The 26,612-nt window shown below is 41.4% G+C and overlaps 1 protein-coding gene across 3 annotated transcripts in view; it reads left to right on the top strand.

Moving 5' to 3' along the window:
- SUZ12 (SUZ12 polycomb repressive complex 2 subunit) overlaps positions 1-26,612 on the top strand; it is a 57,106-nt gene that overhangs the window by 13,526 nt on the left and 16,968 nt on the right. For all 3 annotated transcript variants that reach the window (XM_062216268.1, XM_062216266.1, XM_062216265.1), the window contains 5 exons: positions 5,897-5,946; positions 12,867-12,952; positions 14,412-14,643; positions 15,752-15,845; positions 21,957-22,062. In XM_062216268.1, the coding sequence (XP_062072252.1) occupies positions 5,897-5,946; positions 12,867-12,952; positions 14,412-14,643; positions 15,752-15,845; positions 21,957-22,062 (568 nt within the window). The remainder of the gene's footprint in view (positions 1-5,896; positions 5,947-12,866; positions 12,953-14,411; positions 14,644-15,751; positions 15,846-21,956; positions 22,063-26,612) is intronic.

The following is a 26,612-nucleotide window of genomic DNA, read 5'->3' as shown; positions in this document are numbered from 1 at the left end:
TGGCTCTACTTTTCAGATAAATAAATTATATCTTTTTTTTTATTTTTTATTTTTTTGATAGAGTGGATAGTGAGACAGAGAGAAAGGTATTCCTTTTTGCCGTTGGTTCACCCTCCAGTGGCCGCTGCGGCCGGCGCATCGTGCTGATCCGAAGCCAGGAGCCAGGTGCTTCTCCTGGTCTCCCATGCGGGTGCAGGGCCCAAGGACTTGGGCCATCCTCCACTGCCTTCCCGGGCCATAGCAGAGAGCTGGCCTGGAAGAGGGGCAACTGGGATAGAATCCGGCGCCCCAACCAGGACTAGAACCCGGTGTGCTGGCGCCGCAAGGCGGAGGATTAGCCTGTTAAGCCACGGCGCCGGCCTAGATAAATAAATTATATCTTAAAAGAAAAAGTGTTACTGTCTATAACTCTACCTGTCAAATAAATTAAAAAAAAAAAGAAACAGTGTTATAGTGATGGCTATCCCAAGTAATATACTGTACCATTGCTTTTTCATTTCCAGTCTTTTGTAGATTGATACTTTTGTAAAATGCAGTGGCACATGTTTGTGATCCCAAGTTAAATTTCTATAAAGTTTCTTAAAGTGTTACTCTTGATAGTAGTTCTAATAATTAGTTATTTTGAGTTATATATGTAAATATATAATAAATATATAAAATATATTTATAGATATATAGTATATAATAAATAAATATAACTAACTATAGTTATATTTGAGTAAGGCTGATTTAAAATATGTTCTGGTGTAGATAAATAAGATGTTTCTGGCATTTTATAGTTGGAACTTAGTCTCACATTTCCTAGAAAAGCCATGTAAATGATACTATTAGTGAGTATAATGAGCCGTAATCTCTACAAAAGCTCACTACTCTAAGAGGACATTATCCTTATAAAAAGTGTTTGTTGAGTGTCTAGCTGCTAGGGTTACCAGTATAATAAAAAGACTTTTGAAAGAGAACATGTATAGGGACCATTGTTGTGGTCAGGCAGGTTAAGCCACCACTTGTGACTCTGGCTTCCCATGTGAGCACCAGTTGAGTCCCAGCTTCTCCACTTCCAATCCAGCTCCCTGTTAATGCTCCTAGGAAAGCAGTGAAAGGTGACTCAAGTGCGTTGGGCCTTGCCAGCTACGTGGGCGACCTGGATGGAGTTATAGGTTCCTGATTCAGCCTGGCCCATCCCTGGCCATTGCAGTGTGGATCAGCAGATGAAGGATCAATCGATCAATCTCTCTCTCTCTCTTTCTTTCTTTATGTCTGCCTCTCCCTATTTCTTTGTAACTCTGCCTTTCAAATAAATATATATATATTTTTTTAATAAAGAATGCCTGTGAGAAAATAGTGACAAAAAGTTAAATTCAGATGCTTATGAAAGAAAGCCCTGGGATGATTGAAGTTAGGATCTTGGTAGAAGAAATACCAATATATACAGGCTTCACAATCTAGAGAGAAACAATATCTTCTTTTGTATATATTAGGTCACAGCTAATAATTGAAGCCAGAATTCAAATTTGGACTTTCAGTCTCTATCATTGCAGTCTCTTCCTCCTTCCTTCCTACCTTCCTTCCCTCCCATCCATTATTTGAAAGGCAGCATTAGAGATCTTCCATCTGTTGGTTCACGGCCCAAATGACCACAGTCATCTTGTCTTGGCTAGCCTGAAACAGGAGCCCAGGATTCCATCCAGGTCTCTCACATGGGCCCAAGCACTTGGGCCATCTTCTGCTGCTTTCCCAGGTACATTGATAGCAACTGGATCTGAAGCTGAGGGACTTGAAACAGCAGTCTGATGTGAGTTGATGGCATTGCAGGCGGTGACTTTACGTGCTACGCCACAACGGTGGCCCTTTATTTTTCTATATAAGGCTTTGGTGGCCATAATAATAAATGAGAGTCATAGGTAGCATGTAGACAAAAGATTTAGTAGCTGGGAGCTCATTAGAAAGTTTGCAGATAGAGTGATAGTTATAAAACAGTATTTTGAGAAAACTAACCTGGCCTTAGTATGTAAGTTTAATTGACCAAACTGTAATTTGATAGATCTGTTTTGACTAATGTGTTATCTTCTACTATGTGGAGATTTTAGAGCATTCCTCTTTTAGTTATGTTTTATTTCTTACTTTTCAAAATTTATTTATTCAAATGGCAAAGTTAATGGTAGGGGTTGGGAGTAGAGATCTTTTTTTTTTTTTTTTTTAAGATTTATTTATTTGAAAGTCAGAGTTACACAGAGAGAAGAGAGGTCTTCCATTCGCTGGTTCACTAACCAATTGGCCACAACAGCTGGAGCAATGCCAGTCTGAAGCCAGGAGCTTCCTCCAGGTCTCCCACTGGGTGCAGGGGCCCAAACTTCTGCTGCTTTCCCAGGCCACAACAGAGAGCTGGATTGGAAGTGGAGCAGCCGGGACACAAACCAGCACCCTTATGGGATGCCGGCACTGCAGATGGTGGCTTTACCTGCTACGCCACAGCACCGGCCCCTAGAGATGTTTCATTTGCTGGTTCATGCCCCAAATGTCCGCAATGACCAGGCCTGGGCCAGGCTGAAGCCTGGAGCCTGGAATTCCTTCCAGGTCTTCTATATGGGTGTTGTGGTCCATGGACCTGGGCCATCTTCTGCTCTCTTGGGCAGATTAACAGGGAACTGGGTCAGAAGTAGAGCATCTGGGACTCACCCATATGGGCTGCCAGGGCTGCCAACAGTAGCTTAACATGCTGTGTCATAATGCCAGCCCCTGAGTTATGTTTTAAGGTTTAGCTAATTCTGCTTTGTAAGGTAAAATTTGTGAAACTATTTTTATAGGAATAGTAACTTTTTAAATGTAAAGGTTTATTTATTTATTTGAATGGAAGAGAGAGAGAGAGTGATGCATTTTCCATCAACTGGTTCACTCTCCAGATGTCTACAATAGCTGGAGCTAGGCCAAACTGGGGAGAAATCAGGAGCCAGGAACCCCATCTAGATCTCACACATGGGTAGTAGGAACCTGGGTTCTTAGCCATCATCTGCCTCCCAGGCACATTATCAGAACGCTAGATTGGAAATGCACAATAGCAGGGTCTCAAAACACATACTTGGTTTAAAGATAAAGGCATCACAAGCAGTGGCCCAACCCTCTCTGCCACCATGCCCATGTCTCCCCTCTACCTCCACGTTGTTTTTTAGTAGGTGTTTTCATTGCACACCTCACTAAGAAAATAGAAACATCCCCAATATTTCACTGAAATACCTCACTCACCTCCTATTGCTCTGTTAGAAATAGAGAAGTCCTAGGAAAATATACAAGGCTAACATTTTTATGATATGTTCTCATTTCAAATTGTCACTCCCCTTTAATTCTCTCTTGTCTCAATGCCTTTGTTACCACTCTTCTGATTATAAACCGCCTAGATTGTCATTATCATTTAAGAAAAGAAACAGGTGGACATTTGACCTAGCAGTTCGTGCTTACACCCCACATCGTAGTACATGGGTTTGAGCTCCAGCTTCTAAATCCAGCTGCCTGCTAATACAGACCCTGGGAAGCAGCAGTGATTGTTCACACAAGTCGGGTCTGTTCACCCATGTGAGTCTTGAACTAAGTTAACAACTCCTGGTTTCAGTGCCTCTTCTCCAGCTGTTACATGTATTTAGGGGATAAACCTTTGATGGGAGCTCTCTGTCTCTGTCTCATTGCCTCTCAAATATATAGGTTATTAATCTTTTTTTTTTAATTTTTGACAGGCAGAGTGGACAGTGAGAGAGAGACAGAGAGAAAGGTCTTCCTTTTGCCGTTGGTTCACCCTCCAATGGCCGCCGCGGCTGGCGCGCGGTGGCCGGCGCACCGCGCTGATCCGATGGCAGGAGCCAGGTGCTTCTCCTGGTCTCCCATGGGGTGCAGGGCCCAAGCACTTGGGCCATCCTCCACTGCACTCCCTAGCCACAGCAGAAAGCTGGCCTGGAAGAGGGGCAACCGGGACAGGATCGGTGCCCCGACCTGGACTAGAACCTGGTGTGCCAGCGCCGCAAGGCGGAGGATTAGCTTAGTGAGCTGCGGCGCCGGCAGGTTATTAAATTTTTTTAAAAATTTGATAGGCAGAGTTACATAGAGAGGGACAGTGAGAAAAGTCTTTCATCTATTGGTTTGCTCCCCAAATGACTGCAACAGCTGGAGGTAGGCCCATCCAAAACCTGGAGTCAGGATCTTCTTCCAGGTCTCTCATATGCGTATAGGGGCCCAAGGACTTGGGCCATCTTCCACTGCCTTCCCAGGCCGTAGCAGAGAGCTGGGTTGGAAGAGGAGCAGCCAGGACACAAACTGGCACCCATATGGGATGCTGGTGCCACAAATGCAGGCTGAGCCTGCTACACCATAGTGCCAGCCCCCATTAAATAATTTTTAAATACTCTTTACTGATTTTTATTGTCCTGTAACTGCTATTTCCTTTAATTCTTTGTTTTTGTTTTAAGATTTATTTATTTTGTTTGAAAGGCAGAGTTACAGAGAGGCAGAGAGAGAAAGAGTTTGTCTTCCATCCTCTGGTTCATGCCCCAGATGGCTACAATGGCTGAATCTGTGCCTGTCCGAAGCCAGGTGCCAAGACCTTCCTCTGGTTCTCCCATGCAGTTGCAGGGGATCAAGCACTTGGGCCATCTTCTACTGCTTCACCAGGCCATAGCAGAGAGCTGGATCAGAAAGTGGAGCAGCCAGGACTTGAACCAGCACCCTTATGGGATGCCGACACTGCAGGCGGCGGCCCCAGTTGTTGCATTTGTTTGTTTGTTTGTTTGTTTGTTTAGGATCTTACTCATTTGAGAGGCAAGAGTTACAGAGAGAAAGGTCTTCCATTTGTTGGTTTACTCCCCAAATGGCTGCAACATCTGGAGCTGGGCCAGGAGCTTTTTTGAGTCTTCCTTGTGGGTGTAGGGGCCCAAGCATTTGGGCCATCTTGCACAGCTTTTCCCAGGCTATAAACAGAGAGCTGGATCAGAAGAGGAGTAACCAGGACTTGAACTGGTGCCCATATGGGATGCCGGCACCACAAGCGGAGGCTTAGCCTACTATGCCACAGCACCGGCCCCAAGTAAATTTCTTGAGTAAGGGATCACTCCTGCCTCTCTTTCTCTACCATCTATTTTCTGTAGCCCTCTATAATGCAGTTTACGTTATACCAAAGCAACTGCTCTAAAAACATATAAATGGCTGCAGATCAACAAATACAATTGTTCTTTTTTGCAGTTAGAGATAATAAAAGGCTGTTGATGTTTCTGTTAGTATATCCCATTCTAATGGTTTTTCCATGGTTGATAGGTGTTTTTCAGAACAAAAGAACTAGTTTTCAGAACTAATTCATACTTCCTTTTCCATAGTTTTTAAGGCTAAAGGTGAAGATGACATGTTTAAATGGTAAACTATAGATCTATAACACATTTGTAATTGTTTCACTCTTAATTGAAGCATAAAGTAATGGTTCTGCATCATCTGTTTGGAAGATTGAATTTCTATAGCTTTAAAATATTCAAATTAAAATTTCTATGTGGAATCAGGTAACCTTATCAAAATTTCATTTTGAGTGATGGAAAGGGAAACCCCATTTTATAGATAGCACACTAAAGTATAGTAAATCATGTGGTCTGTCATTTGATGTGGTCTGTTTTCTTATTTGATACATTTGTGTGTTTGTTTTTTGTGAGTTGGAGGTTTTGTTGATTATGTTTTTAAGTATATTAAAAACATTATTTTGAATGTCCTGACAGGAAAAACATGGAGTCATGGACTTGAGTAACAGTTATGAATGAGAAAAAAAAATATTTATGTTAATTGAAATAGCTGTGATTTCAGTGTTATATTTTAAAGTCTAGATTATTTATTGCTGAACATTAAAGTGATAAAACCTTTTATTTGTTTTATTTAGCTTGTCAGCTCATTTGCAGCTTACATTTACTGGTTTCTTCCACAAAAATGGTATGTACTTAAAAGTAAATATTTCCACATTCTTAACAGAAGTGTCAATGTGAATGTGAATGTGAAAAAAAAGCTTTTTTGTATAAATATATAAAATATATTTAATGGAATGTTGATTCTGATAATATTTTTAAATTAAATTATAAAGGCTATTGATGAAAATGTTAATTAATTGCCTTGTAACTCATATGGGTGAAGAGTCTCCTAATACAACCTTTTCTTTTTTAAACATTTTGAGTTAATATTGCTGCATAATTTTTTTTTTTAAGTAGTAAAACAACTGACATAAGAATGTTACCAATGGGATACCTTAGTATGTTTGATATTATACAAAGAAAATTATATAGTACTTTTATGTTATTTCAGCAGAAGCTGAAAGCATCCTTCAAAAAGTTATTTTCAGAATGGATAAAATTCCTATATACTTGTCCATCTTACATTTATGTATATATCAAATATAATGTAGTGGAACAAAACCTGTATTAGAAGCCTACCAGGTTGTCTGTAGGGTTGTTCAGTAAGAAACAAAGGTTAATAATAAGATGGTTATATTAGAATAATTTGATAACTCTTCAGCTTTGTTTTGTTTTTGGAAAGGCAGTGTCAGGGTTGGGAGAGGGAGAGAGAGGAGAAAAGATTTCCCATCCACTGATTTACTCCCCAAATGGCCACAACAGCCACATCTGGGCCTGGCTGAAGTCAGAAGTCTGCAACTCTGTCTTGATCTCTCAAATGAGTGACAGGGGCCCAACTACTTGAACCATCTTCCACTGCCTTCCTAGGTGCTATAAGCAAGAAGCTGAATCAGAAATGGAGTAGCTGGAAACTTGAACCAGAACTCTGATATGGGGTGCTGGTGTTGGAAGGAATGGCTTAATTCATACCCCAATGCCAGCTCGTTGGTCAGATTTTTTACATAAGAAATTTGATGTGTAATCATATCTGTGTTAGCATCTAATGTAACTTCTAGTTTTTTGCCTTAAATCTGGCATATTTTTTATAAAGAAGTAACCTGAATAGCTTTTGTATGACTTGCCCCCTTCCTTAAATTATAGTTGTCTTCTGGAATCCTTGTTTCTAACCATCCATATTTGGTTTTCTGTGGTACATCTAAGGTATATGAACTCTTTTAGAAACTTGGAATTTTATAGTTTCATTAGCCCTGTGTTTCCAGGAACTAATTTAACATGTAATCACTGAGAATGCTTTGAAAATAGTCTGCTTAATTTTTTTCCTGTCTACACACTTAAAAAATAAGTTCAAAAGTTGCTCAGATTCTGTTTACGGTTTTGTTTGTTTGATATTGTTGAAGTAAATGGGAAAGTAAATCGTTGCTACTTCTGTTTCCAGAAAATAATTTCCAATTGTAACTGAAATTAGTGGAAGTTGGGAAGAAGCAGATAGTTTCTTTTCTTGTTCATTCAAGGTGTATTTGTAGGTTTTTGTAAGTTCATTTACGCAGAGCGACAGATAATTCTTCCATTTGCTCATTTACCCCACTCCACCCCACTCCACCCCCAGGATCCACACTATTTAGGACTTGGCCAGGCTGAAGCCAGGCTGAACAAAATTTGGGTCTCCCAAATGGCAATAGGAAACCAAGTTACTTGGTCCATTACTTACTGCTTCCCAGGATGCTCATCAGCAGAAAGATCCATAAGTGGAAGCAGTACTTGAACCCAGACACTCCAGAATGGGATGTGGACATCTCATGCAGCATTTTTTTTTTTTTTTTTTTAAGATTTATTTATTTGAAAAGCAGGGCTACAGGGTATAGAGGGGAGATCTTCTATCTGCTTGTTCATTCCCCAATGGCTGCAATGGCTGGGACTGAAGCAGGTCACAGCCAGGAGCCTGGAACTCCAGCTGGGTCTCCCACAAGGGTGGCAGGGGCCCAAGCACTTAGGCCATCTTTTTTTTCCTTTTTTAATTTATTTATTTTATTTTTTATTTTTGACAGAGTGGACAGTGAGAGAGAGAGAAAGGTCTTCCTTTTGCCGTTGGTTCACCCTCCAATGGCCACCGCGGCCAGCACACTGCAGCCGGCACACCGCGCTGATCCGAAGGCAGGAGTCAGGTGCTTCACCTGGTCTCCCATGGGGTACAGGGCCCAAGCACTTGGGCCATCCTCCACTGCCTTCCCGGGCCATAGCAGAGAGCTGGCCTGGAAGAGGGGCAACCGGGATAGAATCCGGCGCCCCGACCAGGACTAGAACCCGGTGTGCCAGCGCCACTAGGCGGAGGATTAACCTGTTGAGCCACGGTGCCGACTTAGGCCATCTTTCCTGCTTTCCCAGGCGCATGGGTCACAGATGACAGCTTGCTGTACCACAAAACCAGCTCCCCCAAAGCGGTCTCATGTCTTTTTTTTTTTTTTTTTGACAGGCAGAGTTAGACAGCGTGAGAGAGAGAGACAGAGAGAAAGGTCTTCCTTTTTCCGTTTGTTCACTCCCCAAATGGCTGCTTCAGCCGGCATGCTGCGGCTGGCGTGCTGCGCTGATCCGAAGCCAGGAGCCAGGTGCTTCCTCCTGTCTCGCATGTGGGCGCAGGAGCCCAAGCACTTGGGCCATCCTCCACTGCCTTCCCGGGCCACAGCAGATAGCTGGACTGGAAGAGGAGCAACTGGGACAGAATCCAGTGCCCCAACCGGGACTAGAACCCAGGGTGCCGGCGCCAGAGGTGTAGGATTAGCCAAGTGAACCACGGTGCCAGCCTATTTGTTATTATTTTTAAAGATTATTTGTTTAAAAGTCAGAATTACAGAGAGGGAGAGATCTCTGTCCACTGGTTCACTCCTCAAATAGCCACAACAGCCAGGAGCTTTTCTGGGTCTCCCACGTGAGTGACAGAGACCCATTCCTTTGGACTGTCCTCCACTGCTTTCCCACGCACATTAGCAGGAAGCTGGATTAGAAGTAGAGTAGCTAGGACTTGAACCGGTACCCATATGGGGTGCTAGCTTTGCAGGCAGCGGCTTAACCAACTATACCACACACCATGTTCTTATTTTTTAAAGATTTATTTGTTTATTTGAAAGAGTTAGAGAGAGAGAGAAATCTTTGTTCCACTAGTTCATCACCAAATGGCTGCAATGGCCAAGTCTGGTCCAGACCAACTCCAGCCTGGTCTTGCATCTTGTGGCACAGGCCCAGATACTTGGGCCATCTAATACTGCTTTCCCAGGTGCATTAGCAGGGAGCTGAAAGCAGTGGGGACTTCAGCTGGTTCTCAGATGTGGGATGCTGGCATTGCAAGCAGTGGCTTAACTCATTGCACCACAGTGCTGGTCCCCAAGCAGCATCTTAACTGTTGCTCCAAACTCCTGTCCCACACTTTTTTCATTTTCAAATGGGCATTGTGGTGCAGTGAGTTAAGTGCTACTTGGGATGCCACATCTAGTATTGGAGTTATCATCCTGACACTTCTGTTCCCTGATTCCTGCTTATGTGTATCTTGGAGGTACCATGTGATGGCTCAAGTAATTGGCCCCTACAACCTACATGAGAGACAGATTGAATTGCAGGCATTTCAGAATTGAACGAGCAGATGGAGATTTCTGTCTTTTGTCTGCCTTTTTAATTTAACATGTATTTATTTGAAAAGCAATGAGAGATCATTGTGCTGTTTCACTGCACATGCTTGCAACAGCTGAGGCTGAGCTAGGTTGAAGTCAGGAACCTGGAACTCAAAAAGGGTCTTCCAAATTGGTGGCAAGGACCCAACTACTTAGACTACTATCTGCTTACTCCCAGGTGCATTAGGAGGCAGCTGGATTAAAACTGGGATAGCTGAGACTTGAACCAGGCACTCTAATGCAAGATACAAGCATTCCAAGTAGGGGCTTAACCCACTGCACCACAATGCCCACCACCATCCTTTTTTAAATCTCAGCCTTTCAAATAAATAAATATCAACAGAAGAAACCAGGAGGGGTAGGCGTTTGGCACAGTGATTAAGATGCCACTGTAGGGGCCAGCCCTGTAGCGTAGAGGGTAAAGCCACCATCTCCAGTGCCGGCATCCCACATGGGCTCCAGTTTGAGTCCAGGCTGCTCCACTTCCAATCCAGCTCTCTACTATGGCCTGGGAAAGCAGTAGAAGATGGCTCAAGTTCTTAGGTCCCTGCACCCACATGGGAGACCCAGAAGAAGCTCCTGGATCCTGACTTCAGATCAGCCCAGCTCCGCCTGTTGTAGACATTTGGGGAATGAACCAGTGGATGAAAGACTTCCTTCCCTCCCTCCCTCTCTCTCTCTCCCCCTCTCTTTCCCCCCTTCCCTCCCTCCGTCCCCCTCCACCCCTCCATCCCCATGTCTGCCTAACTCTGCCTTTCACAATATTTAACAAAAAAAAAAAAAAAAAAAAAGATGCCACTGTGATAACCACATCCCATATCTTAGTGCCATGTTTGATTCCTGTCTACTCCAATTCTGTTCCAGGTCCCTGTTTATGCCCACCCTGAGAGACAGCAAATAATGGCTCAGGTATTTAGGTTCCTGCCACCCACAGAGGAGACCCAGACTGAGTTCTTAGTTCTCGGCTTCAGCCTGGCCTAGCCCTGGTTGTTGGAGGCATTTGAGAGTAAACTAGTAGATGAAAGATCCTTTGTGTGTCTGCCTCTATCTCACTGCCTTTCAAATTAAATTAAAATACATAAATTTTTTGAAGTTTAAAATAGATTCCTAATGTCAAGATCCTTATAAATCTGTTTTTTCCTCTTTTTGTTTAGCAAAAGAGCTTAGGATGAATACAAAGAGGTTAATAGTATAATACTACGGTAATTTTTTTAAAGATTTATTTATTTATTTGAAAGGCAAAGAGAGAAACTGCAATGGCTGGAGCTGGGCTGATCTGAAACCAGGAACTTCTTTAGGTCTCCCACGAGGGTGCAGGGGCCCAAATACTTGGGCCATCTTCTGCAGCTTTCCCAGGCACGTTAGCAAGGAGCTGGATTGGAAGTGGAAGTGAAGCAGCCAGGACTCAAACCAGTGCCCATATGAGTTGCCAGTACCCACTGTGCCACAATGCCAGCCCTGATGATTATTATTCTGAGAGTACTTTTGTTATTGTGTTTTAGGGATTGATTTTTTTTTCCATATTAAAATTTTTTGCGTGCCAGCATTGTGGCATAGGGAGTTAACCCACTACCTACAACACCAGCATCCTATGTGGGCTTCAGTCCAAGTCCCAGCTGTTCCACTTCTCATCTAGCATCCTGCTAATGTGCCTTGGAAAGCAGTAGAGGATGGCCCAATTACTTAGGCTCCTGTACACCAATACTTGAGAGACCTGGATGAAGCTCTTGGCTCGTGGCTTCAACCTAGCCTATACCTGGCCGTTGCAGCCATTTAGGGAATGAACCAGTGGATGGAGGGTCTCCCTCTCTTCTGCAGCTCCTCTTCCTCTCTTTGTAACTCTGCCTTTCAGACAAATCTATTTTAAAAGGGCTTTTTTTATGTTTTTCTAAGGATTTAATTTTTTTAATTTTGAAGGAGATACAGAGGTAGACAGAGAGATTGTCCATCCATTGGTTCACCCTTCAGATGGCCATGACAGCCAGTGCTGGACCAGGCCAAAGCCAGAAGCTTCATTCAGGTCTCCCACATGGGTGGCAGGGGCCCAAACACTTGGGCCATCTTCCGATGCTTTTCCCAGTACATTAGCAGGGAGCTGGATCAGAAGTAGAGCAGTCAGAACACAAATCAGCACCCATATGGGATTCCGGTGTTGGAGGCGGCAGCTTTACCCACTGAGCCACAATGCCAGCTCCAATGCTGGGCAGGCTAGCAGTTAGGACACCCATGTTCCACATTGCAATGCCTGATTTTGAGTGCAGTCTCTGGCTTCCAATTCTAGTTTCCTGCTAATACAAACAGACCCTGAGAAGCAGCAGGGTCTCAACCTGGATTGAGATCCTGGCTTTGGCCTAGAGTTAGAGGCATCTGGAGAGGGAATTAGACAGAAGCTCTTTATATCTGTGTGTGCCTTTGCTCTTATGTTTAAAAAATTAAAAAATAAAATAGTATTTTATCCTGAATATAACATCTTAAGAGACTAATCAAAATATGTTTTATGCATGTCCTGAATAAGAATGTTTTTAAGTTAGAAAAATAATGTTCCAGTCCTCAGAACAAAAGCTATTTTGTTTCTATACATGTATATGTTTATGGATTAATCTATGTAAAATAGTTTTATATACTATTGGAACTTACAGATGTAAAAATTTAGGTATGAACTGTTAAACACCTTTGGAATCTTAAAGGCAGGTATAGAGATTGTGCCAAAACCCTAATTTGCAACCCTTTTTAGTTAATTTTTCTAGAGAGTATAGTATTGAAAATGGAAATCTCTCGGGGGCCAGGACTGTGGCGTAGTGGTTAAAGCCACCGCCTGCTGTGCCGGAATCCCATATGGGTGCTGGTTCAAGTCCTGGCTACTCCACTTCCCAGGAGTCAGGTGCTTATCCTGGTCTCCCATGGGGTGCAGGAGCCCAAGCATTTGGGCCATCCTCCACTGCATTCCCGGGCCACAGCAGAGAGCTGGACTGGAAGAAGAGCAACCGGGACAGAATCTTTTATTATCATAAATGTTAGATTTTTTTAAATCAAATGTAATCATTAAATATAAATGAATTGAGCCCCATCTTTTGTGAATAAAAATAAAATCATGGTATATAGGATGATAATTATATTTTTCTTGTGAAAGGATGGATTTAAAAATCTTGTGCAGCAAAGTAATTCTGTTTTCCATGAACTTCTAGAAGTTCTGTCATATAAGGCTTTTGAAGAGTTTGCTGCAGATTTGGGACTGATTTTGGGGAAAAAAGAGTAAACTTCTGATCAGTCTTATAATTATAGGAAGTCTGTTGTTTGCAATTACCAGATTTCTAGATAAAATGATAAAGTATTGATTTCTATTTAGATAAGCCATCACAAAACTCAGAAAATGAACAAAATTCTGTTACTCTGGAAGTTCTTCTTGTGAAAGTCTGCCACAAAAAAAGAAAGGTAATGTGTAAAATATTGGTAGATTAAATGGATTAGTTTTCTTTCTTCTTAATTGAACATGTAATTGCATTTTGTATTTTTAAAGCCAATTTTTAAACTTGAAGGACTCAAGTAATATGATGGCTGTATTGCAAAACTGTTAACTGATTTTTGCCAGCCTTGATTCCCTGTTTTCTAGTCTAATTTGGTATAGTATATGACTGTATTTCCTTTACTACTATTTCATTCTCTTAGCTGATTGACTTAACTTTTTGTACCCATTGGAATTTTAGATGAGGACTTAAAAAAGTTTTTCCCATTAGGAATATCTTTTATAATGCTTCTTTCATGCAAAGAAATTCTCTTGTCAGCATTATCAGTCACCAACTTAGTTAATTAATACATTGCATCTCATTTTTTGTATATGATGAAATCACTATGGAAGCAAGTATCGTGATGATTTTATCATTAAAAGTACAGATGTACTTTTGATGGCTTCAGGTTACTGAGAGTTTTAAAAATAGGAGCTACTGACCTGTATAGAGAGTCTTTATTGCTAATATTTTTCCAGGATTATAATGTGATAAAAGACTTGAAGATTGCTAGATCACTTGCAGGTTGTAGAATACGGCAGTAGGAGTAACTTTGTATTAAAACGTTTATGTAAAGTTAGGAAATACCATTCCTCATTTCCCATCCAACTCCCATATTCTTTATTTTAGCAACAATATAAATATTCTTTGTGATAAATTATTTAGGGAAATAATGTAAATATGAGTACAGAGTAACTATTTTGTCTGCGTTTCAAAAACAGGCAAAAACATTTTCTTGGGTAGTAGTCATGCTTGAAGTACAAACTCCTACTCTGACATGGAGTAGAAACTTATTTGAGGCCATAATCATATGTTTTATTTTAGAAAAGAAACTAAGATATGAACTGTTTTTTTCTTGTTACAAAAGCCTTCTGCATCTTTCCGTTTTTCCACTGTACTTGTTCAGCGTAGCTTGTTAGCTGATAACAGAACATTACTCAGAAGATGACTAATATTTTTGCTGTTAAATTACATGTTTAAATAAATTACTTTATCCTTAATGTTTAGACCATGGAGTTGTCACAGCTGTCTTTTTTAATTTGCGATAACTTCATTAGGTATTATTACATTAAAAAAGAAAATATTTAAGAAAAATGAAGTTGATGAGTTTAGTTAGCATTTTAAGCATGTTTATAACATAAAAATTTTCTCAGGTGACCAGCCAAATATTAGAGATAATATTTTCATTGTATTGGAGAAATCCCCAGTTGTTATTATTAAAATATAGTTGTTTCATATTTTCATTTTGACTTCACAATTTTCAGAACTATGATTAGAATTCTAACATGCCATTTAGTAATCATGGCCTATTCCTATTTTCTGTAGGTGTGATTAGAAGTTGTATTATAATCTTTACTATTGCTTATGTATAATCTTTACCTTTGCAGGATGTAAGTTGTCCAATAAGGCAAGTTCCCACAGGTAAAAAGCAGGTGCCTTTGAATCCTGACCTCAATCAAACAAAACCTGGAAATTTCCCGTCCCTTGCAGTTTCCAGTAATGAATTTGAACCTAGTAACAGCCATATGGTGAAGTCTTACTCATTGCTATTTAGAGTGACTCGTCCGGGAAGAAGAGAGTTTAATGGAATGATAAATGGAGAAACCAATGAAAATATTGGTAATCAAAAAAATTTTTTCTGCCTATTTTTATATGTTTTGAGAAGCAGGGAGAGAAAGAAACAAAGCTCCCATCTTCTGATTCAATACATAGCCAAATACCTGCAGTGGCTGGAGTAGGCCAGGCCAAAGGTGGGAGCCAGGAACTCAATCCAGTTCTCCCACATTTGAACCATCACATCCTGTTTCCCCAGGGTACACATTAGCAGGAATCTGGAATTGGCAGTGTAGGTAGGACTTGAATCTAGGTACTCCGATATAGGATATGGCCATCCCATCTAGACCAAATGACCACCCCAATATTGGTAATTTGTATTTCAATAATTTTATTAGATTTTATCATTAAAGATGAAGGTAGTCAATGAAAGTGATTGAGCCAGTATTCCTTCATGGTATTCTATGAAAGTATTTTTGAGTTACTTTAAAACCTTGCCTTTCCAAGGTTGGAAGGACTGCTATTTTAAATCTAGCAAGCTATGAAAAATTTCAAATAAAAAGAAGCTTTGAAAAAATGTTATTATGAACTTTACCAGTTAGACATGAATTTCATTATGCTTATCAAATTATCACTCTCTCTACCCATCCATCTATTCTCAGAATTCTGAATTCATCTTGAGGTAATTATTCAGCCAGCATACAGGTGCTAAGGATATAAAGATGATAAAACATTTAGTCCTGTTCTCCAAAGACTCACAACACAGGGTAGGGAGAGAGATAGGAAATAAGTTGCAGGAAAATGATGAGTATTTTAACGGTATATGTGGAAAAGCACCTTGGAAGAAATAATCTTTTGAGTCTTGCAGTATCCTTTGAAGTTTTTGAGAAAGAACCTTGAGTGAGTGTGAGGAGGAGTTTGCCTTGTAAAGATCATTCGAAACAAATTAGCATTTGCAAAGATAGGAGTTAATGTCAATGAATGTCAAAAGGTAATGACATACACATATGGTAAAAATGCAAAATTATAAAAAGTTTTCATATGAACATTATATTGCAACTTTGGTATAATTTGTACCTCATTTAGTATAAGTTAGTATGCTTTATGTTAAGGGACTACAAAGCATAATCTTTTTTTGAATATTTGATTGATGACACATGTTTGTTAAATTCAGATGTGAATGAAGAACTTCCAGCCAGAAGAAAACGAAATCGTGAAGATGGGGAAAAGACATTTGTTGCACAAATGACAGTATTTGATAAAAACAGGTAATATTTATGGACAAGTGAGGCTACCATAATGTTCTCCTGTTGTTTCCATTCTGAAACAGAAAATGCTATTATTACCTTGCCTTGATTCTATTTTTACAATGAAAAATTTGCAAATACTGCATTGTTCTTTTTATCACTTAGGAAACAATAAACACAGATAAGGAACTATTTTAATGACTCAGTTAATATTGTTTTTTTGTTTGTTTTGGCAAGTATTTTCTGAGTGCCTACTCTTTGCCACACACTGTTCTAGGTAGTAAGAAGGCAACAAAATTCCTGCCTTAGTGAAGCTTAACTTCTAGTGTAGAATGTAGACTACCCCCCAAAAATATCAACTAATGTTGCTTAGTGGTAAGTGCTATGAAGAAACATAAGAATAAGTGGTTACTGTTTACAGTTAAAGTCTCTGGTAGGAGGTAATTTAAGGAAAAATATTATCTAAAATCTTCTTTATGTGGCTGTGTGTGCATTTAGCACAGGTTAACAAAGAATGCCAGCACTTAAACCACCTCCAAAGTTTCTGTTTGAAAGTGCAGCATCTCGGGGCTGGCGCTGTGGCACAGTGGGTTAGGGCCCTGGCCTGAAGTGCCGGCATCCCATATGGGCACTGGTTCTAGTCCCGGCTGCTCCTCTTCCGATCCAGCTCTCTGCTGTGGCCTGGGAAAGCAGTGGAAGATGGCCCAAGTCCTTGGGCCCCTGTACCCACGTGGGAGACCTGGAAGAAGAGCCTGGCTCCTGGCTTCGGATTGGCGCAGCACCAGCTGTTGTGGCCATCTGGGGAGTGAACCAGCAGATGGAAGACCTCTCTCTTTGTCTCCTGTCTCTGTAACTCTGTCTTTCAAATAAATAAAATAAATCTTAAAAAAAAAAAAAAAAGGAAAGGAAAGAAAATGCAGCATCTCAGCCCCAGTTCTAGGAAGGAAACAGTTTATTTATGTATCTGAAAAGCAGAGATCTTCCATCTGCTGGTTCACTACCAAAATGCTCACAATAGCTGTTGCTGGGCTGAGCCAAAGCCAGGAGCTCAGAACTCTATCTGGGTATCCCATAGATGTGGCAGAGGCCCAAGTACTTGAGTCATTACCTGCTGCCTCCTAGGGTCTGCATTAACAAGAAGATGGAAGTGGAAGCAGATGTGAGATGAGATTTGAACCCAGAGATGTGGGATAGCACTCTGCTCTGGTATGGGATATGGGTATCGCAAGTGGCAGTTTAACCTCACCAAATGTCCATTCCCTAAATGACGGCACTCCTTTTCACAATATTGGAGGGTAAAGTAAAACATGCTCTAAGTTCTTATACCAGGCTGCTTACTAGTAGTTAACACAGTTTATTGTTATAAAGAGTCAAGAAAAGTAAATGGGCTATTCCTCATTTTTTCATAAGCACTAGACAGATGTATTAATATACTTATCTATTAGTCACATATAAAGAAGGATTGCAAGGCTTTTAATTGGAAAGCAAAGTAGAAATGGTGACAGATTTTAGCTAACATGTTGTCTTAGTATAAATCATGTACTGCCATTTAATGTTACTAATGGAAACCAAAAAGTCAGAAATTTGAATAAGAATCAAGAACTTAAATGGATAACAGAAACATTAATGTCCTGTCTGTGGGGGAGGGAATTAAGATAAGACACACTTTTTTAACAGTATCATTAAGTGTTCTGTTTTAGGCTATTGCAGGTACATTGTGTTTTCAGTTTATTTTTTCTACCTCAGATATAATGTAATTCTTAGAAATATTGTTTTTATTTGAATGAGAAAAATATTCCAAGAAAAAGACTAACAATTTTCCCCAGTTTTAATTTTGAAAATTTCCATACTTATAGAATAGTTAAAAGAATCTGACACAGCTATTTAGTACCCACACATTCTTCACCTAAACTCATCTGTGTTAACATTTTGCAGCACATGTTCTTTTTGGGAGTGTATGTTTTATTTTTGTGCAGAACCATTTGAAAGTTTACCACATCCCTTGGCAGGCGCCGTGGCTCACTTGGCTAAGCCTCCACCTGTGGCGCCAGCACCCCGATTTCTAGTCCTGGTTGGGGCGCCGGATTCTGTCCCGGTTGCTCCTCTTCCAGTCCAGCTCTCTGCTGTGGCCCAGGAGTACAGTGGAGGATAGCCCAAGTGCTTGGGTCCTGTACCCGCATGGGAGACCAGGAGAAGCACCTGGATCGGTGCAGTGCCCTGGCCGCAGCGCACCGGCTGTGGCAACCATTTGTGGGGTGAACCAATGGAAAAGGAAGACCTTTCTCTCTGTCTCTCTCTCTTGCTAACTCTGCCTGTCCAAAAAAAAAAAAAAAAAGTTTAAAGAAAGTTCAGCATGTAGCTCTTAAGGAGGACATTTCCATTCATAACCACTGGTCATACTCGGGAAAATTAAGCTGCAACATAGATAATGTTCTCTCCCCAACTGATCCCATAATGTCCTTTATAACTTCCTCCCCTTCTGTAGATAGTTATTATTTCTGTATAGTCTCCTTTGCTTGGGAATAGTTCTCCAGCTACCTTCTGTAGCTAAGTTTTATTGAGTGTATTTCAGTTTTGGACAGGTGCTTATTTCCTCATTATTGGGTTCAGGTTAATTATTTTTAGTATAGAAATTATTTAGTGATGTGTTCTTTGTCCACCACATCACAAATACAAGGTGCTACTAGGTTTGATTGATTAAAGGGTGGTCACCATATTTCTCCATTGTAGCAATACTTTTTTCCCTTTCCTTTTTTTTTTTTTTTTTTTTTTTGACAGGCAGAGTAGATAGAGAAAGAGAGAGACAGGTCTTCCTTTTTGCCATTGGTTCACCCTCCAATGGCCGCGATGGACGGCGCACTGCGTTGATCCGAAGCCAGGAGCCAGGTGCTTCTCCTGGTCTCCCATGGGGTGCAGGGCCCAAGCACTTGGGCCATCCTCCACTGCCTTCCCGGGCCATAGCAGAGAGCTGGCCTGGAAGAGGGGCAACTGGGATAGAATCCGGCGCCCCAACCGGAACTAGAACCCGGTGTGCCGGCGCCGCAAGGTGCAGGATTAGCCTGTTAAGCCTTCTCTTTCATTAATTAACATGTGATCTCGGTGATAGTAGATGAACCTCTGTGGTTATCTTTTTTCTCCAATAGGCTTTTACCCAGTAGTTTTAGCATGCATTGGTAATCTTGCTTGAATAAATTATATATTTTCCTTTATTTAAAAGGCCGTGGGGGGGGGGGAACAGTGCTGTGGTATAGTAGGTTAAGCCTCTGTCTGTGGCTCCAGGACCCCATGTTGACACCAGTTCAAGAGTCCCAGCTGCTCCACTTCCAGTCCAGCTCCCTGCTAATGTTCTGGGAAAGCAGTGGAAGATAGCCCAAAAGCTTGGGCCCCTGCACCCATGTGGAAGACCCGGAAGAAGCTCCTGGCTTCAGATTGGCTCTGCTCCAGCTATTGCAGCCACTTGGGAAGTGAACCAGTGGATAGAAGACCTCCCTCTCCCTCTCTTCCTCTCCCCCTCCCCCCCCTCCTTTTCCCTCCTTTTCCCTCCTTTTCCCTCCTTCTCCCTCTCTCCCTCCTTCTCCCTCTCCTTTACTTGAAAGGCAGAGAGACAGCTCTCTCATCCACTGGTTCATGCCCCAAATGACCACACAGAAAGGACTGGGCCAGGAAGAAGCCAAGAGCTCAGAACTCAGTCTTGGCCTCCCATGTGGGTGGTAGGGACCTATCTACTTGAGCCATTACCTGCTACCTCCAGAGGTGCACATCAGAAAGCTGGATCAAAAGTGGAACCTCAAATCATATGGGATGTGGGCATCCAAACTAGTGTCTTAACTGCTGTGACAAACACCTTCCCCTTAAATACATTTTTTATTTTGCCAATTCCCCACTGTAATATTCTATCATTTCTTCAATGTTCATTAGCATTTTTCTATAAAGAGTATTCTTGGCCTTAATTTCTATTATTTTTTTTACCAAAATACTGGATTAATAAATTTCATTCAACTTGTTTTAATTTATTCATATTACTCATTATTGTTGACATTGTCCCAAAGTCAAGCTGTTGTGTCTTTTTCTTCCTTATTTTCGTTTTGGTATAGTGGTTTTTTTTTTTTCTTCTAATTTTCTTGAATAGCAAGATATACCTCTGCTCTGGAATTGTTGTTTCTTTAAGGAGTCCTACCTCCTAGTAGAGGAATAGTATTTATAAAATTTAGGGGTTTCAAATGTAAAGTTTATTTTTATAAATCACAGAGAAGTTAAAGTTGTAAAGAATAACCAAAATTCTAAATCAAAGGCTGATGTTGGTTGCAGTGGGTTAAGCCACTGATTGCAATGCCAGCATCCCATCTGATTTTACTCCTGGCTGCTCTGCACCCCATCTAGCTCTCTGCTAATGTGTTTGGGAAAACCACAGAAGGTGGCCCAACTCATTGAACCTCTGCCTCCCACATGGGAGATCGGGATGCAGTTCCTGGCCTCTGCCTGGACCAACCTTGGCCATAACAGACATAAGGGGAGTGAGCCAGTGAATAGAAGATAGCTCCCTCCCACCTCCTCTCTCACTCTGCTTTTCAATAAGTAAATAAATCTTGAAAAAATTCAAAAGCTGTATAGAAAAAGTAGAAACATGAGCAAAACTTTAGATAATAAAAGAACACTGTTACCAAAGTAAAAATGATGAAATTGTTTTCTATTCATTTTTAGTATATCATATCATTAATGTGAACAGATAATATAATTTTAGAGATTTATTTAATTGAGAAGCAGAGTTACAGATAGAGGGAGACACACAGAGAGAGGTCTTCAGTCCATTGGTTCACCCCCAGACAGAACAGCTGGACTTGGCAGTTCCGAAGCCAGGAGCCAGGAGTTTTCTTCTGGGTCTTCCACATGGATGCGGGGGCCCAAGCACTTGGGCTGTCTTCCATTGCTTTCTCAGGCCATTAGCAGGGAGCCGGATTTGAAGTGGAGTAGCCAGGACATAAAGTGCCCATGTCAGATGCTGACATCCCAGATGGTAGCTTAACCCACTGTTCCCCAGTGCTGGTCTTGTTTATTTTTTGGAAGACTTATTTGTTTGTTTAGTTGAAATTCAGAGTTAGGGAAGGAGAGAAAGAGCTCTACCATCTACTGATTGAATCCCCAGATGACCACAACAGCCAGGGCTGGGCCACACTGAGATCGGTGCAGCGCGCCAGCCGCAACACGCTGGTAGTATCGGCCACTTGGGGGGTGAACTGATGGAAAAAGGAAGACTTTTCTCTCTGTCTCTCTCTCTCTCTAACTCTGCCTGTCAAAATAAATAAATAAATAAAAGTATGGAGAAAAATGTGTTAACTATGTGTATACACACATAAATGCTCAAACATTATAAAGCAATACTGTATTTAATTGATTCATTTATTGATCGCCTATATGTGCCAGGTGCTCCCCAGATCCTATAGTTAAAGATTTATTTATTTATTTGAAAGGCAGAATTACAGAGAGGCAGAGAGAAAGAGGTCTTCCATCTGCTGGTTCACTCTCTAAATGGCCACAACAGCCAGAGCTAGGCCGATCCAAAGGCAGGAGCCTGGAGATTCTCCCAGGTTGCCCATGAGGGTACAGGGGCCCAAGCACTTGGGCCATCTTTTACTGCTTTCCCAAGCCATAGCAGAGAGCTGGATTGGAAGTGGAGCAGCCAGGACTCGAACTGGCACCCATATGGGATGCCGGCACTGTGGGTGGTGCCTTTATCCACTATGCCACAATGCCGGCTCCAAATTCAAACATTTATAATACTTAAAAATAATGGTTGTGCTTCTTAGTGGTTCCCTAAAGCAAGTATTATTTACACTGTTATCTGGTTTTTCAGAGTATGATGCCTGCACACCTATTTTGTACTTTAAATTTAAAACTTGGGAGATTTTAAGATCTTAGGCATATTATACTTTGAGTGTTTAAATTTACATCTGAGTAGCTACAGTAATGAAATAATTGTCTAGCTAAAATTGCTTTTGTTAGGACTGGAGTGTAGATACATTTGGAATCTTGTTGGATGTAGGTTTAATGCTTTTTAAGATAAATCTAAACATGTAATATTGTGTACTTAATAATACATAGGTTACTTTAAAAGTGTATGTGTTTGTCTAACAGGCGCTTACAGCTTTTAGATGGGGAATATGAAGTAGCCATGCAGGAAATGGAAGAATGTCCAATAAGCAAGAAAAGAGCAACATGGGAAACTATTCTTGATGGGAAGGTATGGACTACTTAGAAGTTTGAGCACATTATAGTTCTGAACTCCCATTTTTGACTGATGTCTTCTTTCCCAAATGCAAATTCATGTTTAAAGTAAAGAGTCCTTCATTTTTGGAACTTAGAAAAACACAAGTAAAATTATTTATAGTATTTAATAGAAGGCATTGTTCTTAAAGCCAGACTGCCTGATTCAAATATCTGTTCCTAGCTGTGTGGCATTTCGCAAAGTACTTACTTGTATCTCAGTTTTCTCATTTGTAAGGTAAGGGATGGAATTGACAGATTAAATGAGATAATAAATGTTAACTACTATTTTAAATCATTAATGGTAACAACAGGTAAGAGATGACTAGTAACAAATTTCTCAAGAAATCTGCATAATTTAGATAAAGCATATTTAAAGTAACTTTTTGTTGTTGTTGTTTTGGACAGGCAAAGTGGACAGTGAGAGAGAGAGAGAGAGAGAGAGACAAAGGTCTTCCTTTTGCCGTTGGTTTACCCTCCAATGGCCGCCATGGCCAGCGCACCACGCTGTTCTGATGGCAGGAGCCAGGTGCTTCTCCTGGTCTCCCATGGGGTGCAGGGCCCAAGCACTTGGGCCATCCTCCACTGCACTCCCTGGCCACAGCAGAGAGCTGGCCTGGAAGAGGGGCAACCGGGACAGAATCCAGCACCCCGACTGGGACTAGAACCCGGTGTGCCAGCGCCGCAAGGCAGAGGATTAGCCTATTGAGCTGCGGCGCCAGCACTAAAGTAACTTCTAAATGACTTTAGAAAAGGGGGTACACCTACATTTCTTGGATAGGCAGACTCAAAATAGGACAGTGTCACTTATTTCTAAATATATTAGATCAGTGTACCATCATAAGTAAAATCTGTAAAAGCTTTTTTAAGTCTTAAAATTTGTTTCGAGTTAATCTGAAAATATATAATACCAAGGAAATTTTTAGAAACATTCTGAGAACCTTTACCTACTATATATTTGAATATGTCATAAACATAATAAAGTTAACAGCATAAACTGTGACTATAAACATACAAATCACTGATGGGTAGTCCTGAAATGTGTGTTTGGAAATTAGTGTATGATAAAGATGATAGTTAATTCTGTATGGGAAAGATAAATAATTAGATCTCTAACCCTCTGGAAATAAATTTGTGCATAATAAATTCCAGAAGGCTTGTAAACATAAATGTAAAATTAGCATTCCTTAACTTCAGAAAAAAAAATCTAGGGGAATGTTAACACAATCCTGCAGTGAGAAAGACCCCTCCAAGGGTGATACAAAAGCCAGAATGCTTAAAATAGCTGACTGAATGTAATTATTTCTGTACTTCAAACATGTAAAGAGGAAAACAGAAATGATGGACTTCGGGAATATACTTGTTACACAAAATGTTAATATTATGAACACATAATATGAGTTTAAGTCAATAAGAAAATGATAACACTCTAATAAGAAAAATGGATAAAAGATGATCAGGCAATTCTTTGAAAATTTTATATACATATTTTAAAATTTATTTATTTGAAAGTCAGAATTTCAGAGAGAAATCTTCCATCTGCTGGTTTACTCCCCAAATGGCCGCAACAGTTGAGGTTTTGCCAGGCTAAAGCCAGGAGCCAGGAGCTACATCAGTCTCCCACATGGGTGCAGGCGCTTTTCCCAGCCGCATTAGCAAGGAGCTGAATCAGAAATAGAGCAGGCAGTACTCCAATCAGTGCCCATGTGGAATGCTGGTGTTGCAGGCAGCAGCTCAACCCACTACGCCACAACACCAGCCCCTATATTTGTGCTTTTAAATAATAGCTTCATTAGTGTTTAGAGACACACAAATAATAGATGAACATTTAAGATTTATTTATTTAAAAGACACAGAGAGTGGGATGGAGAGAGAGAGAGTGAGAGATTGATCCTCCATCTGTTGGTTCATTCCCAAATTGCTAGAACAGCCATTGCTCAGCCAATCACAACCAGGAGCCAGGATCCTCCTCCGGGTCTTCCACATAGGAAGAGAAGCCTAGATACTGGGCCATCCTCCCCTGCTTTCCCTGGGTGCATTAGCAGGGAGCTAGATGAGAAGTGGAGCAGCCAGCATCATGGGCAGTGGCTTTACCCACTATGCCACATTGCCATCCCCAAGATGTTAATTTTGACTAATAGTTTGGCAAAGGTTGATAACATCTAGTATTTAGGGATGTGAGGAGACATAATTTCAAATAATACTTTTTAAGAATAAGTATGAAGGCTGGTACTGTGGCATAGCATGTAGAGCCACCACCTGCAGTGCCGGCATTTCATGTGGGCACTGGTTTGAGTCTCGGCTGTCCCACTTCCAATCCAGCTCTCTGCTATGGGCCCCTGCATTCCCATGGGAGACCTGGAGGAGGCTCCTGGCTCCTGGCTTCAGATCGGCATAGCTCTGGTTGTTGTGGCCATTTGGGGAGTGATCTAGTGGATGGAAGACTTCGCTCTACGTCTGCCTCTGCCTCTCTGCCTTTCAGATAAATAAATCAATCTTAAAAAAAGTGTAGTCTTTGAGGAAGGCAGATTGGCAATAAGTATAAAATTAAAATAACTATTAGAATTCTACATTTCTGTTACAAGTTAAGTAACTGAAAAGTCATGTAATAGGTCTTCTGGACATTTTTTTAAACAGTAAAAAATTGGAAACAATTTAAATCTAAAAGGTAGACATTGAAATGAATGACATTTGACAAGATTTCCATGGTATTTAATTTTACATATATTTACATAATAGTATATATAATCCTCATTTTTTTTCTGAAATTAATGACAGTGGTTAACTCCAGGTGATAGGATTTCAAATAATTTTATTTCTTGATACATACCTAAAGCATTTGAGTTTTCTACAGCTCTTCGTTATCTTTATAATCTTTTATTTTTAAATTTATTTAAGTCTGATAAGTTTGTTCATGAGAAGATAACGGTATATGTGTAATTTTTTCTAACACAATTGTAGGCAGCATTTTTTTTTTTTTTTTTTTTTGACAGGCAGAGTGGATAGTGAGAGAGAGACAGAGAGAAAGGTCTTCCTTTTGCCGTTGGTTCACCCTCCAATGGCCGCCGCGGTAGTGCGCTGCGGCTGGCGCACCGCGCTGATCCGATGGCAGGAGCCAGGTGCTTCTCCTGGTCTCCCATGGGGTGCAGGGCCCAAGCACTTGGCCATCCTCCACTGCACTCCCTGCCAACAGCAGAGAGCTGGCCTGGAAGAGGGGCAACCGGGACAGGATCGGTGCCCCGACCGGGACTAGAACCTGGTGTGCCGGCGCCGCAAGGCGGAGGATTAGCCTAGTGAGCCGCGGCGCCGGCCTGTAGGCAGCATTTTTAAATTGACTTATTTAAGTCACAGCATACAGATGGATTTCTTTTTAAAAACTATTGTATTAGCCAGTGCTGCGGCTCAATAGGCTAATCCTCCACCTTGCGGCGCTGGCACACCGGGTTCTAGTCCCGGTTGGGGCGCCGGATTCTGTCCCGGTTGCTCCTCTTTCCGTCCAGCTCTCTGCTGTGGCCCAGGAGTGCAGTAGAGGATGGCCCAAGTGCTTGGGCCCTGCACCCGCATGGGAGACCAGGAGAAGCACCTGGCTCCTGGCTTCGGATCAGCACGGTGCGCCGGCCGCAGCGGCCATGGGGGGTTGAACCAACGGAAAAGGAAGACCTTTCTCTCTGTCTCTCTCTCTTTCTCTCACTGTCCACTCTGCCTGTCAAAAATAAAAAAATAAAATAAAATAACTATTGTATTCTCTTAAGCAAGTGATTTATAATTTCTCAGCAGGTGCTGGTTTGATGTGTAATTAGGATACTGAATGTTTTTGACATTTGCAAAAATTACAGTGAATATGTTTGTATCTGAACCTTCTTTTGCAATGAAAGTTTTTTGATGGCCAGCGCCGTGGCTCAATAGGCTAATCCTCTGCCTTGCGGCACCGGCACACCGGGTTCTAGTCCTGGTCGGGGCGCCGGATTCTGTCCCGGTTGTCTCCCTTCCAGGCCAGCTCTCTGCTATGGCCCTGGAAGGCAGTGGAGGATGGCCCAAGTCCTTGGGCCCTGCACCCGCATGGGAGACCAGGAAAAGCACCTGGCTCCTGGCTTCGGATCTGCGCCGGCCACAGTGGCCATTGGAGGGTGAACCAACGGCAAAAAAAAAAAAAAAAAAGAAAGACCTTTCTCTCTGTCTCTCTCTCTCTCACTATCCACTCTGCCTGTCAAAAAAAGAAAAGAAAGAAAGAAAGTCTTTTGATAAGATAAATTCCTAGAGACTTACTATGTCAAAACCAGTTTATATTATACATTTACCTCATTCTCATCAAATTTATAGGGTTTTTTAAAAGATGTATTTTATTTATTTGAAAGGCAGGCCGGCGCCGCGGCTCAGTAGGCTAATCCTCCACCTTGCGGTGCCAGCACACCGGGTTCTAGTCCTGGTCGGGGCACCGATCCTGTCCCGGTTGCCCCTCTTCCAGGCCAGCTCTCTGCTGTGGCCAGGGAGTGTAGTGGAGGATGGCCCAAGTGCTTGGGTCCTGTA

This window comes from Lepus europaeus, chromosome 18, assembly GCF_033115175.1.
Source record: "Lepus europaeus isolate LE1 chromosome 18, mLepTim1.pri, whole genome shotgun sequence".
NCBI classification, from domain to species: domain Eukaryota; kingdom Metazoa; phylum Chordata; class Mammalia; order Lagomorpha; family Leporidae; genus Lepus; species Lepus europaeus.
This window is presented reverse-complemented; position numbering and strand designations above follow the sequence as displayed.